Source organism: Nerophis ophidion, linkage group LG10 (assembly GCF_033978795.1).
Source record: "Nerophis ophidion isolate RoL-2023_Sa linkage group LG10, RoL_Noph_v1.0, whole genome shotgun sequence".
NCBI classification, from domain to species: domain Eukaryota; kingdom Metazoa; phylum Chordata; class Actinopteri; order Syngnathiformes; family Syngnathidae; genus Nerophis; species Nerophis ophidion.
The window spans coordinates 60528786-60555158 of NC_084620.1; the positions used below are offsets into that span (position 1 = coordinate 60528786).

The 26373-nt window shown below is 39.0% G+C and overlaps 1 protein-coding gene across 2 annotated transcripts in view; it reads left to right on the top strand.

The window, feature by feature from the left end:
• The first annotated feature begins 7147 nt into the window (after positions 1–7147).
• Positions 7148–26373, top strand: part of grm8a (glutamate receptor, metabotropic 8a) — a 460233-nt gene continuing 441007 nt past the window's right edge. For both annotated transcript variants that reach the window (XM_061914324.1, XM_061914323.1), the window contains exons 1-2: positions 7148–7427; positions 21283–21997. In XM_061914324.1, the coding sequence (XP_061770308.1) occupies positions 21467–21997 (531 nt within the window). In that variant the 5' untranslated portion in view covers positions 7148–7427; positions 21283–21466. The remainder of the gene's footprint in view (positions 7428–21282; positions 21998–26373) is intronic.

Genomic DNA, 26373 nt, shown 5'->3' on the forward strand with positions numbered 1-26373 from the left:
GCCAGGTATGTCCAGCATCCTCCCCCACCATCGCAGCCAACTCACCACCAGGTGGTGATCGGTAGAAAGCTCCGCCCCTCTCTTCACCCGAGTGTCCAAAACATGAGGCCGCAAATCCGATGACACAACTACAAAGTCGATCATGGAACTGCGGCCTAGGGTGTCCTGGTGCCAAGTGCACATATGGACACCCTTATGTTTGAACATGGTGTTTGTTATGGACAATCCGTGACGAGCACAAAAGTCCAATAACAAAACACCACTCGGGTTTAGATCCGGGCGACCATTCTTCCCAATCACGCCTCTCCAGGTTTCACTGTCGTTGCCAACATGAGCGTTGAAGTCTCCCAGTAGGACAAGGGAATCACCCGGGGGAGCACTTTCCAGTACTCCCTCGAGTGTTCCCAAAAAGGGTGGGTATTCTGAACTGCTGTTTGGTGCATAAGCACAAACAACAGTCAGGACCCGTCCCCCCACCCGAAGGCGAAGGGAAGCTACCCTCTCGTCCACTGGGTTGAACTCAAACGTGCAGGCTTTGAGCCGGGGGGCAACCAGAATTGCCACCCCAGCCCGTCGCCTCTCACTGCCGGCAACGCCAGAGTGGAAGAGGGTCCAGTCCCTCTCGAGAGAACTGGTTCCAGAGCCCTTGCTGTGCGTCGAGGTGAGTCCGACTATATCCAGCCGGAACTTCTCTACCTCGCGCACTAGCTCAGGCTCCTTCCCCCCCAGTGAGGTGACGTTCCACGTCCCAAGAGCTAGCTTTTGTAGCCGAGGATCGGACCGCCAAGTGCCCTGCCTTCGGCTGCCGCCCAGCTCACCATGCACCCGACCTCTATGGCCCCTGCTATGGGTGGTGAGCCCATTGGAGGGGTGACCCACGTTGCCTCTGCGGGCTGTGCCCGGCCGGGCCCCATGTGGACAGGCCCGACCACCAGGCGCTCGCCATCGTGCCCCAACTCCGGGCCTGGCTCCAGAGCGGGGCCCCGGTGACCCACGTCCGGGCGAGGGAAATCTGGGTTCATTTTGTTGTAATTCCATAGAAGTCTTTGAGCTGCTCTTTGTCTGATCACTCACCTAGGACCTGTTTGTCTTGGGAGACCCTACCAGGGGGCATGAAAGCCCCCAGACAACATAGCTCCTAGGATCATTGGGACACGCAAACTCCTCTACCACGGTAAGGTAGCAGCTCAGAGAGGAGGGAAATGTATATATATGTGTAAATGTATATATATATATATGTGTATATATACATATATATGTATATATAAATATATATATGTATACATACATAATGTATGTATACATATATATGTGTATGTATATATATGTGTGAATATATATATGTGTATATGGGTATGTACATATATATGTGTATGTTTGTATATATACATCTATATGTGTGTATACATATTTGTGTGTGTATATATATATATATATACACATACATACATATACACATATATATACTCACATATATATATATATATATATACATACATCTGTGTGTATACATATTTGTGTGTGTATATATATATATATATATACACACATACATATACACATATATATACACACATATATGTTTACACACATAGATGTATGTATGTATATATATATATATGTATATATATATATATATAATATATATATATGTATGTAATTTTAATTTCATTCATTTCCATCCATCCATTTTCAACCGCTTATTCGCTTTTTGGGGTCGCGGGGGGCGCTGGCGCCTATCTCAGCTACAATCGGGCGGAAGGCAGGGTACACCCTGGACAAGTCGCCACCTCATCGCAGGGCCAACACAGATAGACAGACACCATTCATTTCATTTTCATTTTTTTTTAAATCTCCTTCATTGATGTACATTTTGATCGATACATAATTGTACCTCAATTCTACAATTTAGATTCACACAACAATGGCTGAGAAGGAGCAGGGTGAAGAAATCCTTATAATTTCCTGCCCTCTTTGACATAATACATGATCTTACTTCATGAATATCATTTAAACCGACACATTTATCCAAATTTAATGAAACTATCAAAAATAACACAAGAAAAACACAAGTGCAAAACTTCATAAAGTACAAACCAAACAGAGAAAATAATAATAATAATACACACCTCACAGAATGATACAAAGCAAATACAAAACTAGAGAAAAAAACAAGTAAATAATAAATAAAAAGCAAAATGTAAACACTTGATCTTGTTGTTCTATCTTTAAACATTTTTTTCAATTGGAATATATTTTACAGTTTTTTATCTCGTTGTAAAGAGAATTCCACAATTTGACCTCCACTACTGATGTATACATTTGTTTGAAAGTTGTCCTGGAATATTGTTTGAAATGTGAATTTTTATCATCAGAAGTGATGACAAACATTTTTAGTAAATTTGCTGGTAATGTTTTACTTCTAGCCTTAAACATGACACACAATGTCTGTAGCTTTACTGGCTCCTGTAGTTTTAATAGTCCAGAGTTAATAAATAATATGTTAGTGTGTTCTAAGTCATCTACTTTATGAATAATCCTTCTAACTTTTTTCTGTAGTTGATACAATGTTCCTCTAAGTGTTCCCCCACACTTCCACACAGTAGCTGACATATGGCAACATAAGTGCACAAAACAATATACACATTGCTTATACGCATCTCTTTTTTTTGCATACATTCGGACAATGCATTTCATCCAATGATAAATAAATATCAAGAAGATGTGCAGCATTTGCCTCTCCCACATACACTTCATTCAAATAAGTCCTTCCTAAATGTATTTAATGCCTCTACCTTCTAAATGCATGAGTAAAGGTAAAGAGAGCCCCCAAGACATAATAAAACACTTTTCACTTGTGCACTCTCTTAATCTTAATGATGCAGAGGCTGAGCCAATCAGTGGCCACGATACTAAACGGCAGGGCTTTCTGCTTGAAAATGTGTATTTTAGGCATAAAAAGAACAAACAACTTGGAATATTCCTAATGTATTATTATTCAAACTGCAAAAAAAAATAAATAAATATGATTGAGTGACGGAGCAAATTGTAACGAAGAAAGATGACTGAAATTGAGTTTATTTGCTGTAAAACATAGTCATCGAGTGAAATATTTTTAGAATTTGAACATATTTTTCCAAGAGACTCAATTCTTTAAAAATATTTTTAAAGAAGCTATGATTAATAGTAAAATCAGTAAAATATAGTGACATTTTAATTATCCAGTTAGAAATATTTAGAGCATTTAAAAATGATTAAAAAAATTTTTTTAATCATTTTTAAATTCTTGAAAACTCATTTTGTATTTTTCAAGAATGTTTTTTTTCAAAAATTTTAAAATTATTTAAAAAACATTTAAAGATAATTTTGAATTTATTGAACCATCGTGTGTATATATATATATATATATATATATATATATATATATATATATATATATATATATATATATATATATATATATATATGTGTATATATATATATATATATATATATATATATATATGTATATATATATATATATATATATACATATATATATATATATATATATATATATATATATAATATACATATATATATATATATATATATATATATATATATATATATATATATATATATATATATATTTATATATATATATATATATATATATATATATTTTTTTTTTTTTCAAGAATTTGAAAACTATTTGAAAACATTTTCATTTTTGATTCTTCAAATATTTCACTGGATGATTGAAGCTAATGACAAAGAAGAAACTAAATATTTTAAAGAATATAAAATTAATTTAAAAAATATAGTTTAATTCTTTAAGAAAAACATTTTTAAATTCTTAAAAATACATGATTGAGTGAAGGAGCAGACTTCAAAGTGAATTGTAACAAGGAAAGATGACTGAAATTGAGTTTATTTGCTGTAAAACATAGTCATCGGGTGAAATATTTTTAGAATTTGAAAATATTTTTCGAAGAGACTCTAAATTATTTAAAAATATTTTTAAAGAAGCTATGATTAATAGTAAAATCAGTAAATATAGTGACATTTTAATTATCCAGTTAGAAATATTTAAAGCATTTAAAATTATAAAAAAAAAATGTTTTAATCATTTTTAAATTCTTGAAAACTTATTTTGTATTTTTCAAGAATGTGAACATATTTTTTTATTTTTATTTTTTTAAATTATTTAAAAAACATTTAAAGATCATTTTAAATGTATTGAACAATCAAATATTTCACTGGATGATTGAAGCTAATGACAAAGAAGAAACTAAATATTTTGAAGAATTTAAAATGAATTTTCAGAAAATATAGTTAAATTTTTCAAGAAAAACATTTTTAAATTCCTAAAAATACATGATTGAGTGATGGAGCAGATTGTAACGAGGAAAGATGACTGAAATTGAGTTTATTTGCTGTAAACCATAGTCAGCGGGTGACATATTTTTAGAATTAAAAAAAATATTTTTCCAGGAGACTATACATTCTTTAAAAATATTTTTAAAGAAGCTATGATTAATAGTAAAATCAGTAAGATATAATGACATTTTAATTATCCGGTTAGAAATATTTAAAGATTTACAAATGATTTAAAAAAAATGTTTTAATCATTTTTAAATTCTTGAAAACTTATTTTGTATTTTTCAAGAATGTGAACATATTTTTTTATTTTTATTTTTTTTAATTATTTAAAAAACATTTAAAGATCATTTTAAATTTATTGAACAATCAAATATTTCACTGGATGATTGAAGCTAATGACAAAGAAGAAACTAAATATTTTGAAGAATTTAAAATGAATTTTCAAAAAATATAGTTAAATTTTTCAAGAAAAACATTTTTAAATTCTTAAAAATACATGATTGAGTGAAGGAGCAGACTTCAAAGTGAATTGTAACGAGGAAAGATGACTGAAATTGAGTTTTTTTGCTGTAAAACATAGTCATCGGGTGACATATTTTTAGAATACAAAAATATTTTTCCAAGAGACTATAAATTTTTCTAAAATATTTTTAAAGACGCTATGATTATTTGTAAAATCAGTAAAATATAGTGACATTTAAATGATCCAGTAATAAATATTTAAAGCATTTAAAATGATTAAAAAAAATGTTTTAATCATTTTTAAATTCTTGAAAACTTTAGTATTTTTCAAGAATATGAAACTTTTTTTTTTAAATTGTAAAATTATTTAATATTCTTATTTAAAAGGGGATAGCAGGTCCATTCTATGTGTCATACTTCATCATTTCGCCATATTGCCATATTTTTGCTGAAAGGATTTAGTAGAGAACATCGATGATAAAGTTTGCAACTTTTGGTGGCTAATAAAAAAGCCTTGCCTGTATCGGAAGTAGCAGACGATGTGCGTGTGACATCACAGGTTGTGGAGCTCCTCACATCTGAACATTGTTTACAATCATGGCCACCAGCAGCGAGAGCGATTCGGACCGAGAAAGCGACGATTTCCCCATTAATTTGAGCGAAGATGAAAGATACGTGGATGAGGAAAGTGAGAGTGAAGGACTAGAAAAAAAAAACTATACAGTGGGAGAGATTCAGATGTTATTAGACAAATTTACAAGGATAATTTTGGAAAATCCCTTAACTGCTTGTTGTGTTACTAGTGTTGTAGTGAGATTATATGGTCATACCTGTACAACCTGAAGGTCAGAGGGGTGTGGCCACGGGTGTGGTGACTGCCAGTGTCTCCGAGGGAAGCCATGTTTCTCGACGAGGCAAAGCCAGCCAATGCTTCCTCCACGTTGGAAGCATCGGACGGTCCAGGGCGTCCGGTGGGAAGAGGCAAGAGAGTCCGCAGCTGCCTCTTTAACAGGTGCAGGAGGAACGACGCATGCTCTCTGCCCATGTCTACGGTAAGAGCCGACTTATTACCACCATTTTCTCACCGAAACCTGCCGGTTGACATGTGGTCAGGAACCATGTTCGCTTGACCGCTCTGTTCCATAGTAAAGCTTCACCATCATCTTTCAGGAATGTAAACAATGAAACACCGCCTGTGTTTGTGTTGCTAAAGTCGGCCGCAATACACCGCTTCCCACCTACATCTTTCTTCTTTGACGTCTCCATTATTCATTGAAGAAATTGCAAAGTATTCAGCAACACAGATGTCCAGAATACTGTGGAATTATGCGATGAAAAGAGACGACTTATAGCTGGGAACGGTGCTGGACCAAAATGTCCTCTACAATGCGTGACGTCACGCCCACGCATCATACTGCGATGTTTTAGCATGATACTTCCGCGCGAAATCTAAAATTGCAATTTAGTAAACTAAAGCGGCCGTATTGGCATGTGTTGCAATGTTAATATTTCATCATTGATATATAAACTATCAGACTGCGTGGTGGCTAGTAGTGGCTTTCAGTAGGACTTTAAAGTCATATCCAACAATTACGACTACAACTTTTTACAATCAACAGAGTTTCTTTTTTAATTAATGTGCCTTGGCTCCATAAAGGTTAAAAATGACTGACTTGAAAAAAAAAAGGTTGAGATCAGCTGTAATGCTGCTCACAGCCGCCGGGGGTCATAGTTGAGTTGTCTTTACAATACCTTTCCGCTTGGTCCTTACTCGCAATGACAGCATTTGCCCACCAGATGACGCCACCGCTCCATGTAGGCCCCTGGAGACTGCAGCCGCTTGGCATTCTCCTCTTACAATGACGTTTTTTCGCCACTAGATGTCACACTTGCTCCGCCCACTTTAACTTAGTAATAATTGAACATGCTGCCCCCCCCACCCCCACCCTTTCCAATCAAGGCCAGGCTTGCTCGATCAAATAGTTCTCACGCCGCAGACGAGGTGCGCTTCATTTATTCAAACTCCACTCTCCGGCGTGGACGCTCGCTCCGCACGAGGGGGCGGGGCCTCCGACAGTCGATGGGCGTGGCCACAACTGATGGAAGTTGAGGGCAATCAAGGCGGATCCTTTTATTTTTTTTTCTCCAAATTCGCAATCATGCGGTGATTTGGCCACAAAAGAAAAGATCGTGTCTTGTAAAACAAACAAAAAAAAAGGCCACCAGGTGGGTTTTTTGTTTTTTCCCCCGTTTTTTTTTTTTTGTTATTTTTTTTTAATCGCGACTTTCTCGGGCGCGTTCACGCCGCCTCTCGTCCGCGCGCTTGGGGAGGGGGGGGGGGGGCGGGGGGTCCTTGATTTGCGGCAGCTGCTTCTCCAGGACGCACTTAGGAATATTCACCTGTCAGCTTCACCGCCGGACTACTTTTAAAGACCTTTATGCTTTTTCCCCCGTCTTGGAGGTGGACTAAACAAAGAAGAAATAAGGAAGGAATACATTTTTTTTCCCCAGGACGTGTTTTGGCGTGTGTTGAGTGGGGGACACCCACACCCCGCGGGAGCTCCTCTTCTTCTTCTTCTTCATCATCATCTTTTTCCCAGGTATTTTCCTCCATTTTCCTCACATTCCAACACTGGCGTTCTCTTCTAATAATTGCACGCGTAATTATGGTCATTTTCACTAAATCCCTGCTAAAACTACTTTAAAAAAAAAAAAAAAAAAAAAACTTTACTACACAGGCAAAAAAAACGTGTCAGAATGATTGATTTGAAAATGTCCGTCATTGTTATTTGTCACTTGATGAATGGGAACGTGCGTGTTGCGCCTTGGCGGAGGTCCGTGTCATGTGATCCGGGTCAGAAGTCGGAAGTGAACAGGATGGGTTTGAGTGACACTTCAGTGGGGGAGAAGGGAGTGGGTGCAAGGATTTTGGGGGGGGGGTGATGAAGTGAATTATATTTATATAGCGCTTTTCTCGAGTGACTCAAAGTGCTTTACATAATGAAACCCAATATCTAAGTTACATTTAAAGCAGTGTGGGTGGCACTGGGAGCAGGTGGGTAAAGTGTCTTGCCCAAGGACACAACGGCAGTGACTAGGATGGCGGAAGCGGGACTCGAACCTGCAACCCTCAAGTTGCTGGCACGGCCACTCTACCAAGACGAGGTGGAGGCGGTGGGGGATTTAAAAATAATAATAACAATAATTATTTAAAAAAAATGGGACCAGGTCAGGATTGGAACCTTCTTTAACGCCATCAGAGGCCTCATGGAGGAACATCTACTCCCAAATGGGCCATAATGTAAAATCATGGCATGATAACTTCAAAATAAAGACAATTCCAGGTCGATGTCGATGTTGTATCGACCCAAAACAGAACGAGCAAATTCTGAAAGAGGTACAAATCGCAAATAATCCTCCGGACAAAAGCACTTGAAAGTAGGGCTGGATGATGTATCGACGATATATTCTCAATATATCGCGGGTTTGTATCGGTGCGAGTGAAGTGAAATTAATTATATTTAGATAGCGCTTTTCTCAAGTGACTCAAAGCGCTTTACATAGTGAAACCCATTATCTAAGTGACATATAAACCAGTGTGGGTGGCACTGGGAGCAGGTGGGTAAAGTGTCTTGCCCAAGGATACAACGGCAGTGACTAGGATGGCGGGAGCGGGAATACACCCTGGAACCCTCAAGTTGCTGTCGCTGCCACTCTACCAACCAAGCTATGCGGCCCTAAGAGGGAGACCAGGCTTTCTGCTCCGTCGCACCGTCTGTGGAACGCTCTCCCTGACCCCCTGAGGGCACTACAGACTGTGAATGCTTTTTAAAAATGGTTTAAAAACCCTTCTTATTTTTTTAGATACTAGTTCTAGATATTATTTTTTATTTTTTTAATGCACTGTAGCACTTTGAGGTTTTTTGCTCAATGTAAAGTGCTTTTTACAAATAAAATCTTTTATTATTTGGTACAGCATGGCAACATAAGATAGTTGAATGCGGATTGGATAAAAACTCAACTAAAAACAACCAGCACGGGAAGCAGCATAATACGACATAAAGAGAATATGAATACTTGTAGATATTTAGGGAAAGTAAATTAAAAAATAATTGAAATTTTAATTATGGTTGCGACCCCGAACGGGACAAGCGGTAGAAAATGGATGGATGGATGGATTATGATGATTTGTGGTTATATTCGGCCAGCAGAGAAGGCCTTGCTGGCGTGACGTCACACCACCGACTGGGCTTTCTGCTCCGCCGCTCCCAGTCTGTGGAACGCTCTCCCTGACCCCCTGAGGGCACCACAGACTGCGAATGCTTTTTTAAAAAAGGCTTAAAAACCCTTTCTTTTTTTGGAAAAAACATTTTTTTTTTTTTTTTAAGATATATGCATACTAGTTGTAGCTACTATGTTAAGTGTTTTTTACAAATAAAATCTATTATTATTTGGTACGGCATGGCAACATACGCTAATTGAATGCTGATTGGATAAAAACTAAACTAAAAACAACAGTACTGGAAGCAGTATAATTTGACATGAAGATGATATGAATACTTTTAGATATTTAGGGAAAGTAAATTAAAAATGATTTAAATTTTAATTATGATTGGGACAAGCGGTAAAAAATGGATGGATGGATGGATTATGATGATTTGTGGTTATATTCGGCCAGCAGAGAAGGCCTTGCTGGCGTGACGTCACACAACCGACCGAGCTTTCTGCTCCGCCGCTCCCAGTCTGTGGAACGCTCTACCTGACCCCCTGAGGGCACCACAGACTGTGAATGCTTTTTTAAAAAAGGCTTAAAAAAGCCTTCCTTTTTAAAAAAAACACAAATCTTTTTTTTTTTTTAAGATATATGCATACTAGTTCTAGCTATTTTTATTTGTTTATTTGTTTAATAGACTGTAGCACTTTGAGGTTGTTTGCTCAATTTTAAGTGTTTTTTACAAATAAAATCTACTATTTGGTACAGCATGGCAACATAAGCTAATTGAATGCTGATTGGATAAAAACTAAACTAAAAACAACAGCACTGGAAACAGTATAATTTGACATGATGACATGAATGCTTTTAGATATTTAGGGAAAGTAAATAAAAAATAATTTAAATTTTAATTATGATTGGGACAACCGGTAAAAAATGGATGGATAGATGGATTATGATCATGATTTGTGGTTACATTCGGCCAGCAGAGAAAGCCTTGCTGGCGTGACGTCACATCACCGACCGGGCTTACTGCTCCACCGCTCCCAGTCTGTGGAACACTTTCCCTGATTCCCTGAGAGCACCACAGACTGTGAACTCTTAGAAAAAAAAAGACTTAAAAACCCTTCTTTTTTTTTTTTTAAACTTTTTTTTTCGGTTATATGCATACTAGTTCTATTATTTTAATTTGTTTTTTAATACACTGTAGCACTTTGAAGTTATTTGCTCAAATGTAAATTTATTTCATTTTAATCTTCTATCCCCCCCCCCCCCCCCTTGTTTACCTGTATTTCATCTTTTTTTGTAAGGGGCGCTGGAAGCCGGCAGACCCGTCAGCGATCCTGTTCTGTCTCCCTGTAATGTTTGTCTGATCTTGAATGGGATTGTGCTGAAAATTGTAATTTTCCTGAAGGAACTCTCCTGACGGAATGAATAAAGTACTATCTAATCTAATCTAATCTAATCTAAAGTGCTTTTTACAAATAAAATCTATTATTATTTGGTACAGCATGACAACATAAGCTAGTTGAATGCTGATTGGATAAAATCTAAACTAAAAACAACAGCACTGGAAGCAGCATAATATGACATGAAGAGAATATGAATAATTTTAGATATTTATGGAAGGTCAATTAAAAATAATTTCAATTTTAATTATGATGACGATTTGTGGTTATGTTAAGCCAGCAGAAAAAATATCCCTGCTGGCGTGACGTCACACCAACGTTTGGACGCCAGGTTCCCCATTTTCATCCAAATCTATACCTCGATGGTAGCAGCGACCCCGCTGGCCGCATTAGGTATTGCACGCCATGTTGCCTTCAAGTGGAAGATGCCGATGATGAAGTGGCCTTCAGGAGCAGAAAGTGCGGCGCAAACAGAACTGCAGAGCGGAGGATGTTAGCAGGAGCGGCCAACCTATATTCTGTAAAGCGCGGCTTCTTCGTCACAGCCTGCCTTTGAGCCGCTTTGACCTAATTCCTCTTTCAAGACGCCACAAAGTGACGAATTAATTGGGACACAATTGAATTAGAGATGGATTCGTGGACGGGAGAGCTTTTACAGGCCTACTGAAAGCCACTACTAGCGACCACGCAGTCTGATAGTTGATATATCAATGATGAAATATTAACATTGCAACACATGCCAATACGGCTGCTTTAGTTTACTAAATTGCAATTTTAAATTTCGCCTGAAAGTATCTTGCTGAAACGTCGCGGTATGATGACACGTGCGCGTGACGTCACGCATTGTAGAAGACATTTTGTTCCAGCACCGTTCCCAGCTATAAGTCGTCTCTTTTCATTGCATAATTCCACAGTATTCTGGACATCTGTGTTGCTGAATCTTTTGCAATTTGTTCAATGAATAATGGAGACGTCAAAGAAGAAAGCTGTAAATGGGAAGCGGTGTATTGCGGCCGCCTTTAGCAACACAAACACAGCCGGTGTTTCATTGTTTACATTCCCGAAAGATGACGGTGAAGCTTTACTATGGAACAGAGCGGTCAAGCGAACACGGTTGGATTGGCGAACTAAGCGAGTACTCTCTCATGGCATATGTTGGCCATGTTTTTTTGCTTTGTTTACGGTTTTCAATTGCCGATATTTCCATTTTAAAGTTGTCTGGTGTTTGTTTTCCCAGCAGACTCCACTAAAGTTGTGACCGGTCGATGGACCCTCGAACGTTATTTTCGGAAAAAAACTCCTTTAGCCCCCCTTTGTACTAGATGATGCTAATAATGAGACTAATGCTAATTAGCGTCAACAACACAATTTAGTGATCCTCAGGTTATTACAATGCTTAGAACCAAATTTTATCCAAATCCGATCTGGACTTTTTGATTTACGATGTCTCTGGGTTACTTTGATTGGTGAACAAATGTCGTATGTCGGCCATGTTTTTTTGCTTTGTTTACGTTTGTCAATTGTGTTGACATCTGTGTTGCTGAATCTTTTGCAATTTGTTCAATGAATAATGGAGACGTCAAAGAAGAAAGCTGTAAGTGGGAAGCGGTGTATTGTGGCCGCCTTTAACAACACAAACACAGACTGTGTTTCATTGTTTACATTCCCGAAAGATGACGGTGAAGCTTTACTATGGAACAGAGCGGTCAAGCGAACACGGTTGGATTGGACCACACCCACAAAGTACAGTGTATTATGCAGCCATCATTTCGAAAGGTCGTGTTTCGAAGAAGGTCCCTTGCGAAGGGCAGATATGGTTGTAGATTCCTAGAGTAGCCTTAAGCTTGACGCTCCTCTACTATCACATTCACTCCGTTGCTGCGGCAACAACAAAACAAAACTCCAGACGTTCTTCTTCGTTTGTATGGTTTACTCGTGATATTAATAATTCAAAACCTAAAACGATCACTATGTGGGAACAAATGAATGACAAAATAAATAGTTTGTTGCAGTACTAGTTAGAAAAAGTATGAATGAGAATAAGTATGAGTGAGTTCAAAAAACTGTGTGGCTCGATTCCACCGCACCTGACAGCAATTACCCATAACACCTTGCGTCCAAAAACCCCCTTACCACACAGATCCTTCCGCCATATATGCAAAGAAAACAGTTACGTCATCAAATCATTTTAACAAATGTAATAATTACAACTAAAGTGAGATTTATATAATTACTCTAAGCCAGGGGTGCCCATTACGTCGATCGCGAGCTACCAGTCGACCGCGGGGGGTGTGTCAGTCGATCTCCAGCCAGGCTTTTAACAAAAATAGACCTAAAAATGAGTGATCATCAATCTTCACCAAGACGTCACTTAAATGACATTCACGGTACTGGAGGGTCTTGTGAGATGACGCTGGCTGCTGCAAGATCATTATTATGAAAATATGACCGAGAGGAAGGCGAGAAACACTTTTTATTTCAACAGACTCTCGCGCCGTACCTTCCGTCAAAACTCTAAAGGCCGACTGCACATTTCCTATCTTCACAATAAAAGCCCTGCTTCATGCTGCCTGCGCTAACTAAATACAGAGTCTCGGAAAACTGGCGTGCACAAGTGATCCCTCAGAAAGCTGGCGTGCACATCACTTGTGCACGCCAGCTTTCCGAGACTCTTATTTTGTTAGCGCAGGCAGCATGAAGCAGGGCTTTTATTGTGAAGATAGGAAATCAATCAATCAATCAATGTTTACTTATATAGCCCTAAATCACTAATGTCTCAAAGGGCTGCACAAACCACTACCACATCCTCGGTAGGCCCACATAAGGGCAAGGAAAACTCACACCCAGTGGGACGTCGGTGACAATGATGACTATGAGAACCTTGGAGAGGAGGAAAGCAATGGATGTCGAGCGGGTCTAACATGATACTGTGAAAGTTCAATCCATAATGGATCCAACACAGTCGCGAGAGTCCAGTCCAAAGCGGATCCAACACAGCAGCGAGAGTCCCGTTCACAGCGGAGCCAGCAGGAAACCATCCCAAGCGGAAGCGGATCAGCAGCGCAGAGATGTCCCCAGCCGATACACAGGCAAGCAGTACATGGCCACTGGATCGGACCGGACCCCTCCACAAGGGAGAGTGGGACATAGAAGAAAAAGAAAAAAAACGGCAGATCAACTGGTCTAAAAAGGAAGTCTATTTAAAGGCTAGAGTATACAAATGAGTTTTAAGGTGAGACTTAAATGCTTTTACTGAGGTAGCATCTCGAACTGTTACCGGGAGGGCATTCCAGAGTACTGGAGCCCGAACGGAAAAAGCTCTATAGCCCGCAGATTTTTTTGGGGCTTTGGGAATCACTAATAAGCCGGAGTCCTTTGAACGCAGATTTCTTGCCGGGACATATGGTACAATACAATCTGCAAGATAGGATGGAGCTAGACCGTGTAGTATTTTATACGTAAGTAGTAAAACCTTAAAGTCACATCTTAAGTGCACAGGAAGCCAGTGCAGGTGAGCCAGTACAGGTATATATGTATGTATATATGTATATAAAGGTATATACAGTATAGGTATATATGTATGTATATATGTATATAAAGGTATATACAGTATAGGTATATATGTATGTATATATGTATATAAAGGTATATACAGTATAGGTATATATGTATGTATATATGTATATAAAGGTATATACAGTATAGGTATATATGTATGTATATATGTATATAAAGGTATATACAGTATAGGTATATATGTATGTATATATGTATATAAAGGTATATACAGTATAGGTATATATGTATGTATATATGTATATAAAGGTATATACAGTATAGGTATATATGTATGTATATATGTATATAAAGGTATATACAGTATAGGTATATATGTATGTATACATGTATATAAAGGTATATACAGTATAGGTATATATGTATGTATATATGTATATAAAGGTATATACAGTACAGGCGTAATGTGATCAAACTCTCTTGTTCTTGTCAAAAGTCTAGCCGCCGCATTTTGTACCAACTGTAATCTTTTAATGCTAGACATGGGGAGACCCGAAAATAATACGTTACAGTAGTCGAGACGAGACGTAACAAACGCATGGATAATGATCTCGGCGTCTTTAGTGGACAGAATGGAGCGAATTTTAGCGATATTACGGAGATGAAAGAAGGCCGTTTTAGTAACGCTTTTAATGTGTGACTCAAAGGAGAGAGTTGGGTCGAAGATAATACCCATATTCTTTACCGTGTCGCCTTGTTTAATTGTTTGGTTGTCAAATGTTAGAGTTGTATTATTAAATAGAGTTCGGTGTCTAGCAGGACCGATAATCAGCATTTCCGTTTTTTTGGCGTTGAGTTGCAAAAAGTTAGCGGACATCCATTGTTTAATATCGTTTAGACACGCCTCCAGCTGACTACAATCCGGCGTGTTGGTCAGCTTTAGGGGCATGTAGAGTTGGGTGTCATCAGCATAGCAGTGAAAGCTAATACCGTATTTGCGTATGATGTCACCTAGCGGCAGCATGTAGATGCTGAAGAGTGCAGGGCCAAGGACCGAACCCTGGGGAACTCCACACGTTACCTTAACATAGTCCGAGGTCACATTGTTATGGGAGACACACTGCATCCTATCAGTAAGATAAGAGTTAAACCAAGACAGGGCTAAGTCTGACATACCAATTCGTGTTTTGATACGCTCTAATAAAATATTATGATCGACGGTATCGAAAGCAGCGCTAAGATCGAGGAGCAGCAACATATGTGCAGTCGGCCTTTAGAGTTTTGACGGAAGGGACGGCGCGAAAGTCTGTTGAAATAAAAAGTGTTTCTCGCCTTCCTCTCTGTCATTTTTTCATAATAATGAACTGGCAGCAGCCAGCGTCATCTCACAAGACCCTCGGGTGCCGTGAATGTCAATCAAGCAAGCTACGGAATTATCCGCCAATGTTTTTCTTGTAAAGTGTATGGAAGCTCTATGAATTAGATGCCAAAAACCAACCACTTTTGTGTGGTATTGTACAGAAAGGACAACTTTTTCTCTCCTCCATTTGAAAATGTGGGCGTTATCATCATTACTGTCTGATTCCAATCAATGCAAGTCATCAGAATCAGGTAATACACCAACTTATATTCTTGTCTTTGTGAAAGAAAGACATCTATATGTGTTACACATGCTTGTATTATCATTAAACACATTTGACTTGTTTACAAAAATGTCTTTTTTATAAATAAATAAATATAAATGATATATATAAATGAGGTAGATCCCCTCGAGTTGGTCAATTGAAAAGTAGCTCGCCTGCAGAAAAAGTGTGGGCACCCTTGCTCTAAGCATTCAATATATCAATTTTCTTATCATGCAAATAAAGTAAATAGTCCCCTTTTGGCTGAATAAACATAAAGCACCTTCCATAAAATGTAAATGAACTTAAACAGCATTTAGGCTCCTACAATGGGCATCGCCACCACCCGTCGACTGGTGCTGAAGAAAGGTAGGGGCCGACCTTCAGGTTGTACAGGTACGACCATATAATCTCACTAAAACACTAATAGCACAATAAGCAGATAAGGGATTTTCCAGAATTATCCTAGTAAATTTGTCTAAAAACATCTGAATCGCTCCCACTGTATATTATTTTATTTTATTTTTTCTAGTCCTTCACTCTCACTTACCTCATCCACGAATCTTTCATCCTCGCTCAAATTAATGGGGAAATCGTCGCTTTCTCGGTCTGAATCGCTCTGGCTGCTGGTGGCCATGATTGTAAACAATGTTCAGATGTGAGGAGCTCCACAACCTGTGACGTCACGCGCACATCGTCTGCTACTTCCGGTACAGGCAAGGCTTTTTTATTAGCGACCAAACGTTGCAAACTTTATCATCGATGTTCTCTACTAAATCCTTTCAGCAAAAATATGGCAATATCTTGAAATGATGAAGTATGACACATAGAATGGACCTGCTATCCCCGTTTAAATAAGAACATCTCATTTCAGTAGGTCTTTAAGTTCACATTCCAAAATCTCCGGATCCTGAACTGCGTCACCGGTACACATTTCCCGCATCAGTGCCGATCTATTTAAAAAACAAAAAAAAGCATTTTTACGTCTGAATTGAATGTGCAAAAATAAGTCTATTTACTTTCCCGGCTTCCAAAGAATTAATTAGCATAGTTGTGCAGAGAAAACAAAAGGCCAAAAAAGCCCATTTGATCGGAGGACACAAGTTAATTAGCGGGCTAATCTCCGTCACAAAAAGCAAGTGTGTGTTTTTGTGTGTGTATCCAGGCAAACGGGACGTTCGTAATAATAACCCTGGCGTGAATATGAAGGCGTCGCCGCAGAGTGTGGTGTTGAAGTCGGGATTAGCTCACCTCCCTCAACTTGGACCAAGAATGGAGGACTTTGTTTCAGCGTTGAGTGAAAACCACTTTGACACCTCTGATGTAGACAGTTGGAAAATGGCAACATTACAACTCTCTGACAGGAAGTGCGTCGGCCACCTCTAATGCACTTTAGGTGTATAAACCACACCCCCACCTCAGGCCTACTGGGTGTGAGGTCTGGGTTCTAGTGTCCGCCACTATGTCCTGATTTACCACTTAGGTAACCTAACACAGGTGATAGTGGTGGTATATATTTTTTTTGGTTTAAACATTTCTTTGTTTAAATGTTTTTTAAACATTTTTTATCCATCCATCTTCTGCTTATCCGAGGTCGGGTCACGGGGGCAGCAGCCTAAGCAGGGAAGCCCAGACTTCCCTCCCCCCAGCCATTTCGTCCAGCTCCTCCCGGGGGATCCCGAGGCGTTCCCAGGCCAGCCGGGAGACATAGTCTTCCCAACTTGTCCTGGGTCTTCCCCGTGGCCTCTTACCGGTCGGACGTGCCCTAAACACATCCCTAGGGAGATGTTCAGGTGGCATCCTGACCAGATGCCCGAACCACCTCCTCTGGCTCCTCTCCATGTGGAGGACCAGCGGCTTTACTTTGAGTTCCTCCCGGATGACAGAGCTTCTCACCCTATCTCTAAGGGGGAGACCCAAACTCATTTGGGCCGCTTGTACCCGTGATCTTGTCCTTTCGGTCATGACCCAAAGCTCATGACCATAGGTGAGGATGGGAACGTAGATCGACCGGTAAATTGAGAGCTTTTGAGGTCTTTCTTCACCACAACGGATCAGTACAGCGTCCGCATTACTGAAGACACTGCACCGATCCGCCTGTTGATCAAGACTCCAAGGTACCTGAACTCTTCCACTTGGGGCAGGGTCTCCTCCACAACCAGGAAATGGCACTCCACCGTTTTCCGGGAGAGAACTATGAACCCGGACTTGGAGGTGCTGATCCTCAACCCAGTCGCTTCACACTTTGCTGCGAACCGATCCAGTGAGAGCTGAAGATCCCGGCCAGATGAAGCCATCAGGACCACATCATCTGCAAAAAGCAGAGACCAAATCCTGCAGCCACCAAACCAGATCCCCTCAACACCTTGACTGCGCCTAGAAATTCTGTCCATAAAAGTTATGAACAGAATCCGTGACAAAGGGCAGCCTTGGCGGAGTCCAACCCTCACTGGAAACGTGTTCAACTTCCTGCCGGCAATGCGGACCAAGCTCTGACACTGATCATACAGGGAGCGGACCGCCACAATCAGACAGTCCCATACCCCATACTCTCTGGGCACTCCCCACAGGACTTCCCGAGGGACACGGTCCAATGCCTTCTCCAAGTCCACAAAGCACATGTAGACTGGTTGGGCAAACTCCCATGCACCCTCAAGAACCATGCCCAGAGTATAGAGCTGGTCCACAGTTCCACCACCAGGACGAAAACCACGCTGTTCCTCCTGAATCCAAGGTTGGACTATCCGGCGTAGCCTCCTCTCCAGTACACCTGGATAGACCTTACCGGGAAGGCTGAGTGTGATCCCACGATAGTCCGATCATTTTTTATCCAAGCCCCTTTTAACAGAGATTTGCAGCCATGTCCAGCCTAGTTGAACAATGCTAATGATGCTAATTAGCGTCAACAACAGAATTTAGTGATCCTTAGGTTATTACGTTTAGCACCAAATTCTATCCGAATCCAATCCGGACTTTTTGAGTCTTGATGTATCTGGGTTACTTTGATTGATGAACGAATGTCGTATGTCGGCCATGTTTTGTTTACGTTCGTCTATTGACGATATATCCATCTTCAAAGTTGCCTCGTGTTTGTTTTCCCAGCAGACTCCACTAAAGATGTGACCGGTCGATGGACCCTAAACGTTATTTTCGGGAAAAAAAACTCCCTTTAGCCCACCCTTGTGCTAGTTGATGCTAATAATGCTAACAATGCTAATTAGCGTCAACAACAGAATTTAGTGATCCTCAGGTTATTACAATGCTTAGAACCAAATGATATCCAAATCCAACCCGGACTTTTGAGTTACGATGTATCTGGGTTACTTGGATTGGCGAACAAAGCGAGTACTCTCTCATGGCGTATGTAGGCCATGTTTTTTTGCTATGTTTACGGTTTTCAATTTACTACTTTTCCATTTTAAAGTTGTCTCTTGTTTGTTTTCCCAGCAGACTCCACTAAAGATGTGACCGGTCGATGGACCCCTAAACGTTATTTTCGGGGAAAAAAACTCCTTTAGCCCACCCTTGTGCTAGTTGATGCTAATAGTGCTAACAATGCTAATTAGCGTCAACAACAGATTTTAGTGATCCTCAGGTTATTACAATGCTTAGAACCAAATTCTATCCGAATCCAACTTGGACTTTTGAGTTACGATGTATCTGGGTTACTTTGATTGGCGAACAAAGCGAGTACTCTCTCATGGCATATGTCGGCCATGTTTTTTTGCTTTGTTTACGGTTTTCAATTGACGATATTTCCATTTTAAAGTTGTCTCGTGTTTGTTTTCCCACCAGACTCCACTAAAGATGTGACCGGTCGATGGACCCTCAAACGTTATTTTCGTAAAAAACTCCTGTAGCCCCCCCTTGTGCTAGTTGATGCTAATAATGCGAATAATGCTAATTAGCGTCAATAACAGAATTTAGTGATCTTCAGGTTGTTACAATGCTTAGAACCAAATTCTATCCGAATCCGATCTGGACTTTTTCAGTTACGATGTATCTGGGTTACTTGGATTGGCGAACAAATGTCGTACGTCGGCCATGATTTTTGCTTTGTTTACGTTTGTCAATTGACAACATTTTCTGGTGTTTGTTTTCCCAGCAGACTCCACTAAAGATGTGAGCGGTCGATGGACCCTCAAACGTTATTTTCGTAAAAAACTCCTTTAGCCCCCCCTTGTGCTAGTTGATGCTAATAATGCGAATAATGCTAATTAGCGTCAATAACCGAATTTAGTGATCCTCAGGTTGTTACAATGCTTAGAACCAAATTCTATCCGAATCCAATCTGGACTTTTTGAGTTACGATGTATCTGGGTTACTTGGATTGGCGAACAAATGTCGTACGTCGGCCATGATTTTTGCTTTGTTTACGTTTGTCAATTGACAACATTTTCTGGTGTTTGTTTTCCCAGCAGAATCCACTAAAGATGTGAGCGGTCGATGGACCCCCAAACGTTATTTTCGGAAAAAAATTCCTTTAGCCCCCCCTTGTACTAGTTGATGCTAATAATGCGAATAATGCTAATTAGCGTCAATAACAGAATTTAGTGATGCTCAGGTTGTTACAATGCTTAGAACCAAATTCTATCCGAATCCGATCTGGACTTTTTGAGTTACGATGTATCTGGGTTACTTTGATTGGCGAACAAATGTTGTACGTCGGCCATGATTTTTACTTTGTTTACGTTTGTCAATTGACAACATTTTCTGGTGTTTGTTTTCCCAGCAGACTCCACTAAAGATGTGAGCGGTCGATGGACCCCCAAACGTTATTTTCGGAAAAAAATTCCTTTAGCCCCCCCTTGTACTAGTTGATGCTAATAATGCAAATAATGCTAATTAGCGTCAATAACAGAATTTAGTGATCCTCAGGTTGTTACAATGCTTAGAACCAAATTCTATCCGAATCCGATCTGGACTTTTTGAGTTACGATGTATCTGGGTTACTTTGATTGGCGAACAAATGTTGTACGTCGGCCATGTTTTTTTGCTTTGTTTACGGTTTTCAATTGACGATATTTCCATTTTAAAGTTGTCTCGTGTTTGTTTTCCCAGCCGACTCCGCTAAAGATGTGACCGGTCGATGGACCCTCAAACGATATTTTCGGAAAAAAACTCCTTTAGCCCCCCCTTGTACTAGTTGATGCTAATAATGCGAATAATGCTAATTAGCGTCAACAACAGAATTTAGTGATCCTCAGGTTATTACAATGCTTAGAACCAAATTTTATCCGAATTTGATCAGGACTTTTTGAGTTATGATGTATCTGGGTTACTTGGATTGGCGAACAAATGTCGTACGTCGGCCATGTTTTTTGCTTTGTTTACGTTTGTCAATTGACAATATTTTCTGGTGTTTGTTTTCCCGGCAGACTCCACTAAAGATGTGAGCGGTCGATGGACCCCCAAACGTTATTTTCGGGAAAAAAAACTCCTTTAGCCCATCCTTGTGCTAGTTGTTGCTAATAGTGCTAACAATGCTAATTAGTGTCAACAACAGAATTTAGTGATCCTTAGATTATTACAATGCTTAGAACCAAATTCTATCCGAATCCGATCAGGACTTTTTGAGTTCCGATGTATCTGGGTTACTTTGATTGGCGAACAAATGTCGTATGTCGGCCATGTTTTTTTGCTTTGTTTACGTTTGTCAATTGACAACGTTTCCTGGTGTTTGTTTTCCCGGCAGACTGCACTAAAGATGTGAGCGGTCGATGGACCCCCAAACGTTATTTCCGGAAAAAAGTCTCCTGTAGCCCCCCCTTGTGGTGCCTCTCGGACTATGTCTCCGTCGTGGGGCTCAGTTTGGCTCCAGTCGCCGTCCCTCCCCCGCTAGAAAGTACTCGAGACTACGTCCCTTCTACGCGTCCAAGATGGAGCCCCAGTGGACCCCTCACTCCGCCGTCTTCTTCCTGGTCTCCTACGCCTGCTTTCTCCCCGCCGCCGCCGCCACCGCCCCTGAGCGCGTACCCACCGCCGAACCCCAGGCGGTGCCCGAGTACGCCCACTCCATCCGGCTGGATGGCGACATCATCCTGGGCGGCCTGTTCCCGGTGCACTCGCGGGGCGACCGCGGCACGCCGTGCGGCGAGCTGAAGAAGGAGAAGGGCATCCATCGGCTGGAGGCCATGATGTTCGCCATCGACCTGATCAACAAGGACCCCGAGCTGCTGCCCAACATCACGCTGGGGGCCCGCATCCTGGACACCTGCTCCCGGGACACCTACGCGCTGGAGCAGTCGCTGACCTTCGTGCAGGCGCTCATCGAGAGGGACGGCTCCGACGTGCGCTGCGCCAACGGGGACCCGCCCATCTTCACCAAGCCGGATAAAATCGTGGGCGTCATCGGCGCCGCGGCGAGCTCTGTGTCCATCATGGTGGCCAACATCCTGCGCCTCTTCAAGGTAGGACATTGTTCCGCGCTTGCTTGGCTAAATACCCCTGACACAAAAACTCAGAGTCAATTAGCGCCTAATTGACTTTTTAGCATTTATGTCGATTATTGACGTTTAAAAGTGCTTTTATTGTTGTTGTTGTTGTGCAAAGGTTAGCAAGTGTTGGCTTATACAGTCTGCAAGTGTGCAAGCATGCCTTTCTTTCAATAGTTTCGCCCTCTTAGCATAGCCATTAGCTTTTAGCATGTAGCTGTAATGCCAAATGACCACTTCCACTCCCACTTCCTTTTTTAGTTTGCTCTAAAAACTCAGGTTTTTCTAATGCTAAACAACCAGTTCCTAGAAGAAAAAATATTTTTTAGGTTTCTGTGAGTATAGACATTAGCATTTAGCATAAGTGCTAAATGACCACTTCCCTGCAGGAAAACAAACTTCTCCATAAGTCTGTTACTTAATTTGTATTATTATTATTTTTTTAGTTTGGGCTAAAAACTCATGTTTTCTGTTAGCGTAGCTACTAGCTTGTAGCATGTACAGCTAACGCTAAAAGACCAGTTCCTAGCAGAAAAAACAACTATTAGGTTCCGGTTACCATAGCCATTAGCTTTTAGCATTTAGCTTTAATGCTAAATGACTGCAGGAAAACAAACTTTTCCATAAGTCAGTTACTTTATTTGCATTGTAATTAAATTTTTTGGCATGTAATTTTTTTTTTGTTTGGTCTGACAACTCATGTTTTCTGTTAGCGTAGGCACTAGCTTGTAGCATGTACCGCTAACACTAAACAACCAGTTCCAAGAATTAAAAAAAAAAATTGGTTTCTGTTAGCATACCCATTAGCTTTTAGCATGTGCTGTAATGCTAAATGACCACTTCCACTCCCATTTCCTTTTTTAGTTTGGTCTAAAAACTCAGGTTTTTCTAATGCTAAACAACCAGTTCCTAGAAGAAAAAATATTTTTTAGGTTTCTGTTAGCATAGCCATTAGCATTTAGCATGTGGCGTTTATGCTAAATGATCACTTCCCTGCAGGAAAACAAACTTCTCCATAAGTCTGTTACTTAATTTGTATTATTATTATTTTTTTAGTTTGGGCTAAAAACTCATGTTTTCTGTTAGCGTAGCTACTAGCTTGTAGCATGTACAGCTAACGCTAAAAGACCAGTTCCTAGCAGAAAAAACAACTATTAGGTTCCGGTTACCATAGCCATTAGCTTTTAGCATTTAGCTTTAATGCTAAATGACTGCAGGAAAACAAACTTTTCCATAAGTCAGTTACTTTATTTGCATTGTAATTAAATTTTTTGGCATGTAATTTTTTTTTTGTTTGGTCTGACAACTCATGTTTTCTGTTAGCGTAGGCACTAGCTTGTAGCATGTACCGCTAACACTAAACAACCAGTTCCAAGAATTAAAAAAAAAAATTGGTTTCTGTTAGCATACCCATTAGCTTTTAGCATGTGCTGTAATGCTAAATGACCACTTCCACTCCCATTTCCTTTTTTAGTTTGGTCTAAAAACTCAGGTTTTTCTAATGCTAAACAACCAGTTCCTAGAAGAAAAAATATTTTTTAGGTTTCTGTTAGCATAGCCATTAGCATTTAGCATGTGGCGTTTATGCTAAATGATCACTTCCCTGCAGGAAAACAAACTTCTCCATAAGTCTGTTACTTAATTTGTATTATTATTATTTTTTTAGTTTGGGCTAAAAACTCATGTTTTCTGTTAGCGTAGCTACTAGCTTGTAGCATGTACAGCTAACGCTAAAAGACCAGTTCCTAGCAGAAAAAACAACTATTAGGTTCCGGTTACCATAGCCATTAGCTTTTAGCATTTAGCTTTAATGCTAAATGACTGCAGGAAAACAAACTTTTCCATAAGTCAGTTACTTTATTTGCATTGTAATTAAATTTTTTGGCATGTAATTTTTTTTTTGTTTGGTCTGACAACTCATGTTTTCTGTTAGCGTAGGCACTAGCTTGTAGCATGTACCGCTAACACTAAACAACCAGTTCCAAGAATTAAAAAAAAAAAGTGGTTTCTGTTAGCATACCCATTAGCTTTTAGCATGTGCTGTAATGCTAAATGACCACTTCCACTCCCATTTCCTTTTTTAGTTTGGTCTAAAAACGCAGGTTTTTCTAATGCTTTTAAACAACCAGTTCCTAGAAGAAAAAATATTTTTTAGGTTTCTGTTAGCATAGCCATTAGCATTTAGCATGTGGCGTTTATGCTAAATGGCCACTTCCCTGCAGGAAAACAAACTTCTCCATAAGTCTGTTACTTAATTTGTATTATTATTATTTTTTTAGTTTGGGCTAAAAACTCATGTTTTCTGTTAGCGTAGCTACTAGCTTGTAGCATGTACAGCTAACGCTAAAAGACCAGTTCCTAGCAGAAAAAACAACTATTAGGTTCCGGTTAGCATAGCCATTAGCTTTTAGCATTTAGCTTTAATGCTAAATGACTGCAGGAAAACAAACTTTTCCATAAGTCAGTTACTTTATTTGCATTATAATTTAATTTTTTGGCATGTAATTTTTTTTAGTTTGGTCTAAAAAGTCATGTTTTCTGTTTGCGTAGGCACTAGCTTGTAGCATGTACCGCTAACACTAAACAACCAGTTCCAAGAAGAAAAAAAATGTTGGTTTCTGTTAGCATAGCCATTAGCTTTTAGCATGTAGCTGTAATGCTAAATGACCACTTCGCTGCAGGAAAACACACTTCTCCGTAAGTTTATTACGTTATTTGTAATTTTGTTTGTTTGGTCTAAAAACTCATGTTTTCTGTTAGCGTAGCCACTAGCTTGTAGCATGTACCGCTAACGCTAAACAACCAGTTCCAAGAAGAAAAAAAAATTGGTTTCTGTTAGCATAGCCATTAGCTTTTAGCATGTAGATGTAATGCTAAATGACCACTTTGCTGCAGGAAAACACACTTCTCCGTAAGTTTGTTACATTATTTGTATTTTTTTTTTTGTTTCTTCTAAAAACTCATGTTTTCTGTTAGCGTAACCACCAGCTTGTAGCATGAACCGCTAATGCTAAATGACTAGTTCCTAGCAGAAAAAACAACCATTAGGTCCCGGTTAGAATAGCCATTAACTTTTAGCATTTTTTCTTAAAATAAGCACTTTTTTTTTTTTTTTTTTTTTTTTACATATTAGCGTTAATTTCTAATGCTAAACAACTTTCACAAATGTCGTTAGACATGTTTGCGTGGACTTGTGATGCTTTTATATTGCATTTTAAAACAAATGTCATATACAATACATTTTCATGAGTGATTTGATACAAGCAATATTTTCAATCTATTTTTTTAGCTTTTTTTATTTTGTAAAAAAACGGTGCTTATTTTGTATATATTAGCGTGCATCTGTAATGCTAAACAACTTTCATAAATGTCATCAGAAGACATGTTTGCGTGGACTTGTGATGCTCTTATATTGTATTGTAAAACTAATTTCAAATATGATACATTTTCATGAATTATTTGATACAAGCAGTATTTTTAATATTTTTTGGGGGAATTTTTATTTTGTAAAAAAAAACGTGCTTATTTTGTATATATTAGCGTGCATCTGTAATGCTAAACAACTTTCATAAATGTCATCAGAAGACATGTTTGCGTGGACTTGTGATGCTTTTATATTGTATTGTAAAACTAATTTCAAATATGATAAATTTTCATGAGTAATTTGATACAAGCAATATTTTCAATCTATTTTTTTAGCTTTTTTTATTTTGTAAAAAAACGGTGCTTATTTTGTATATATTAGCGTGCATCTGTAATGCTAAACAACTTTCATAAATGTCATCAGAAGACATGTTTGCGTGGACTTGTGATGCTCTTATATTGTATTGTAAAACTAATTTCAAATATGATACATTTTCATGAATTATTTGATACAAGCAGTATTTTTAATATTTTTGGGGGGAATTTTTATTTTGTAAAAAAAAACGTGCTTATTTTGTATATATTAGCGTGCATCTGTAATGCTAAACAACTTTCATAAATGTCATCAGAAGACATGTTTGCGTGGACTTGTGATGCTTTTATATTGTATTGTAAAACTAATTTCAAATATGATAAATTTTCATGAGTAATTTGATACAAGCAATATTTTCAATCTATTTTTTTAGCTTTTTTTATTTTGTAAAAAAACGGTGCTTATTTTGTATATATTAGCGTGCATCTGTAATGCTAAACAACTTTCATAAATGTCATCAGAAGACATGTTTGCGTGGACTTGTGATGCTCTTATATTGTATTGTAAAACTAATTTCAAATATGATAAATTTTCATGAATCTTTTGATACAAGCAGTATTTTCAATATATTTTTGGGGGGAATTTTTATTTTGTAAAAAAAAAAACGTGCTTATTT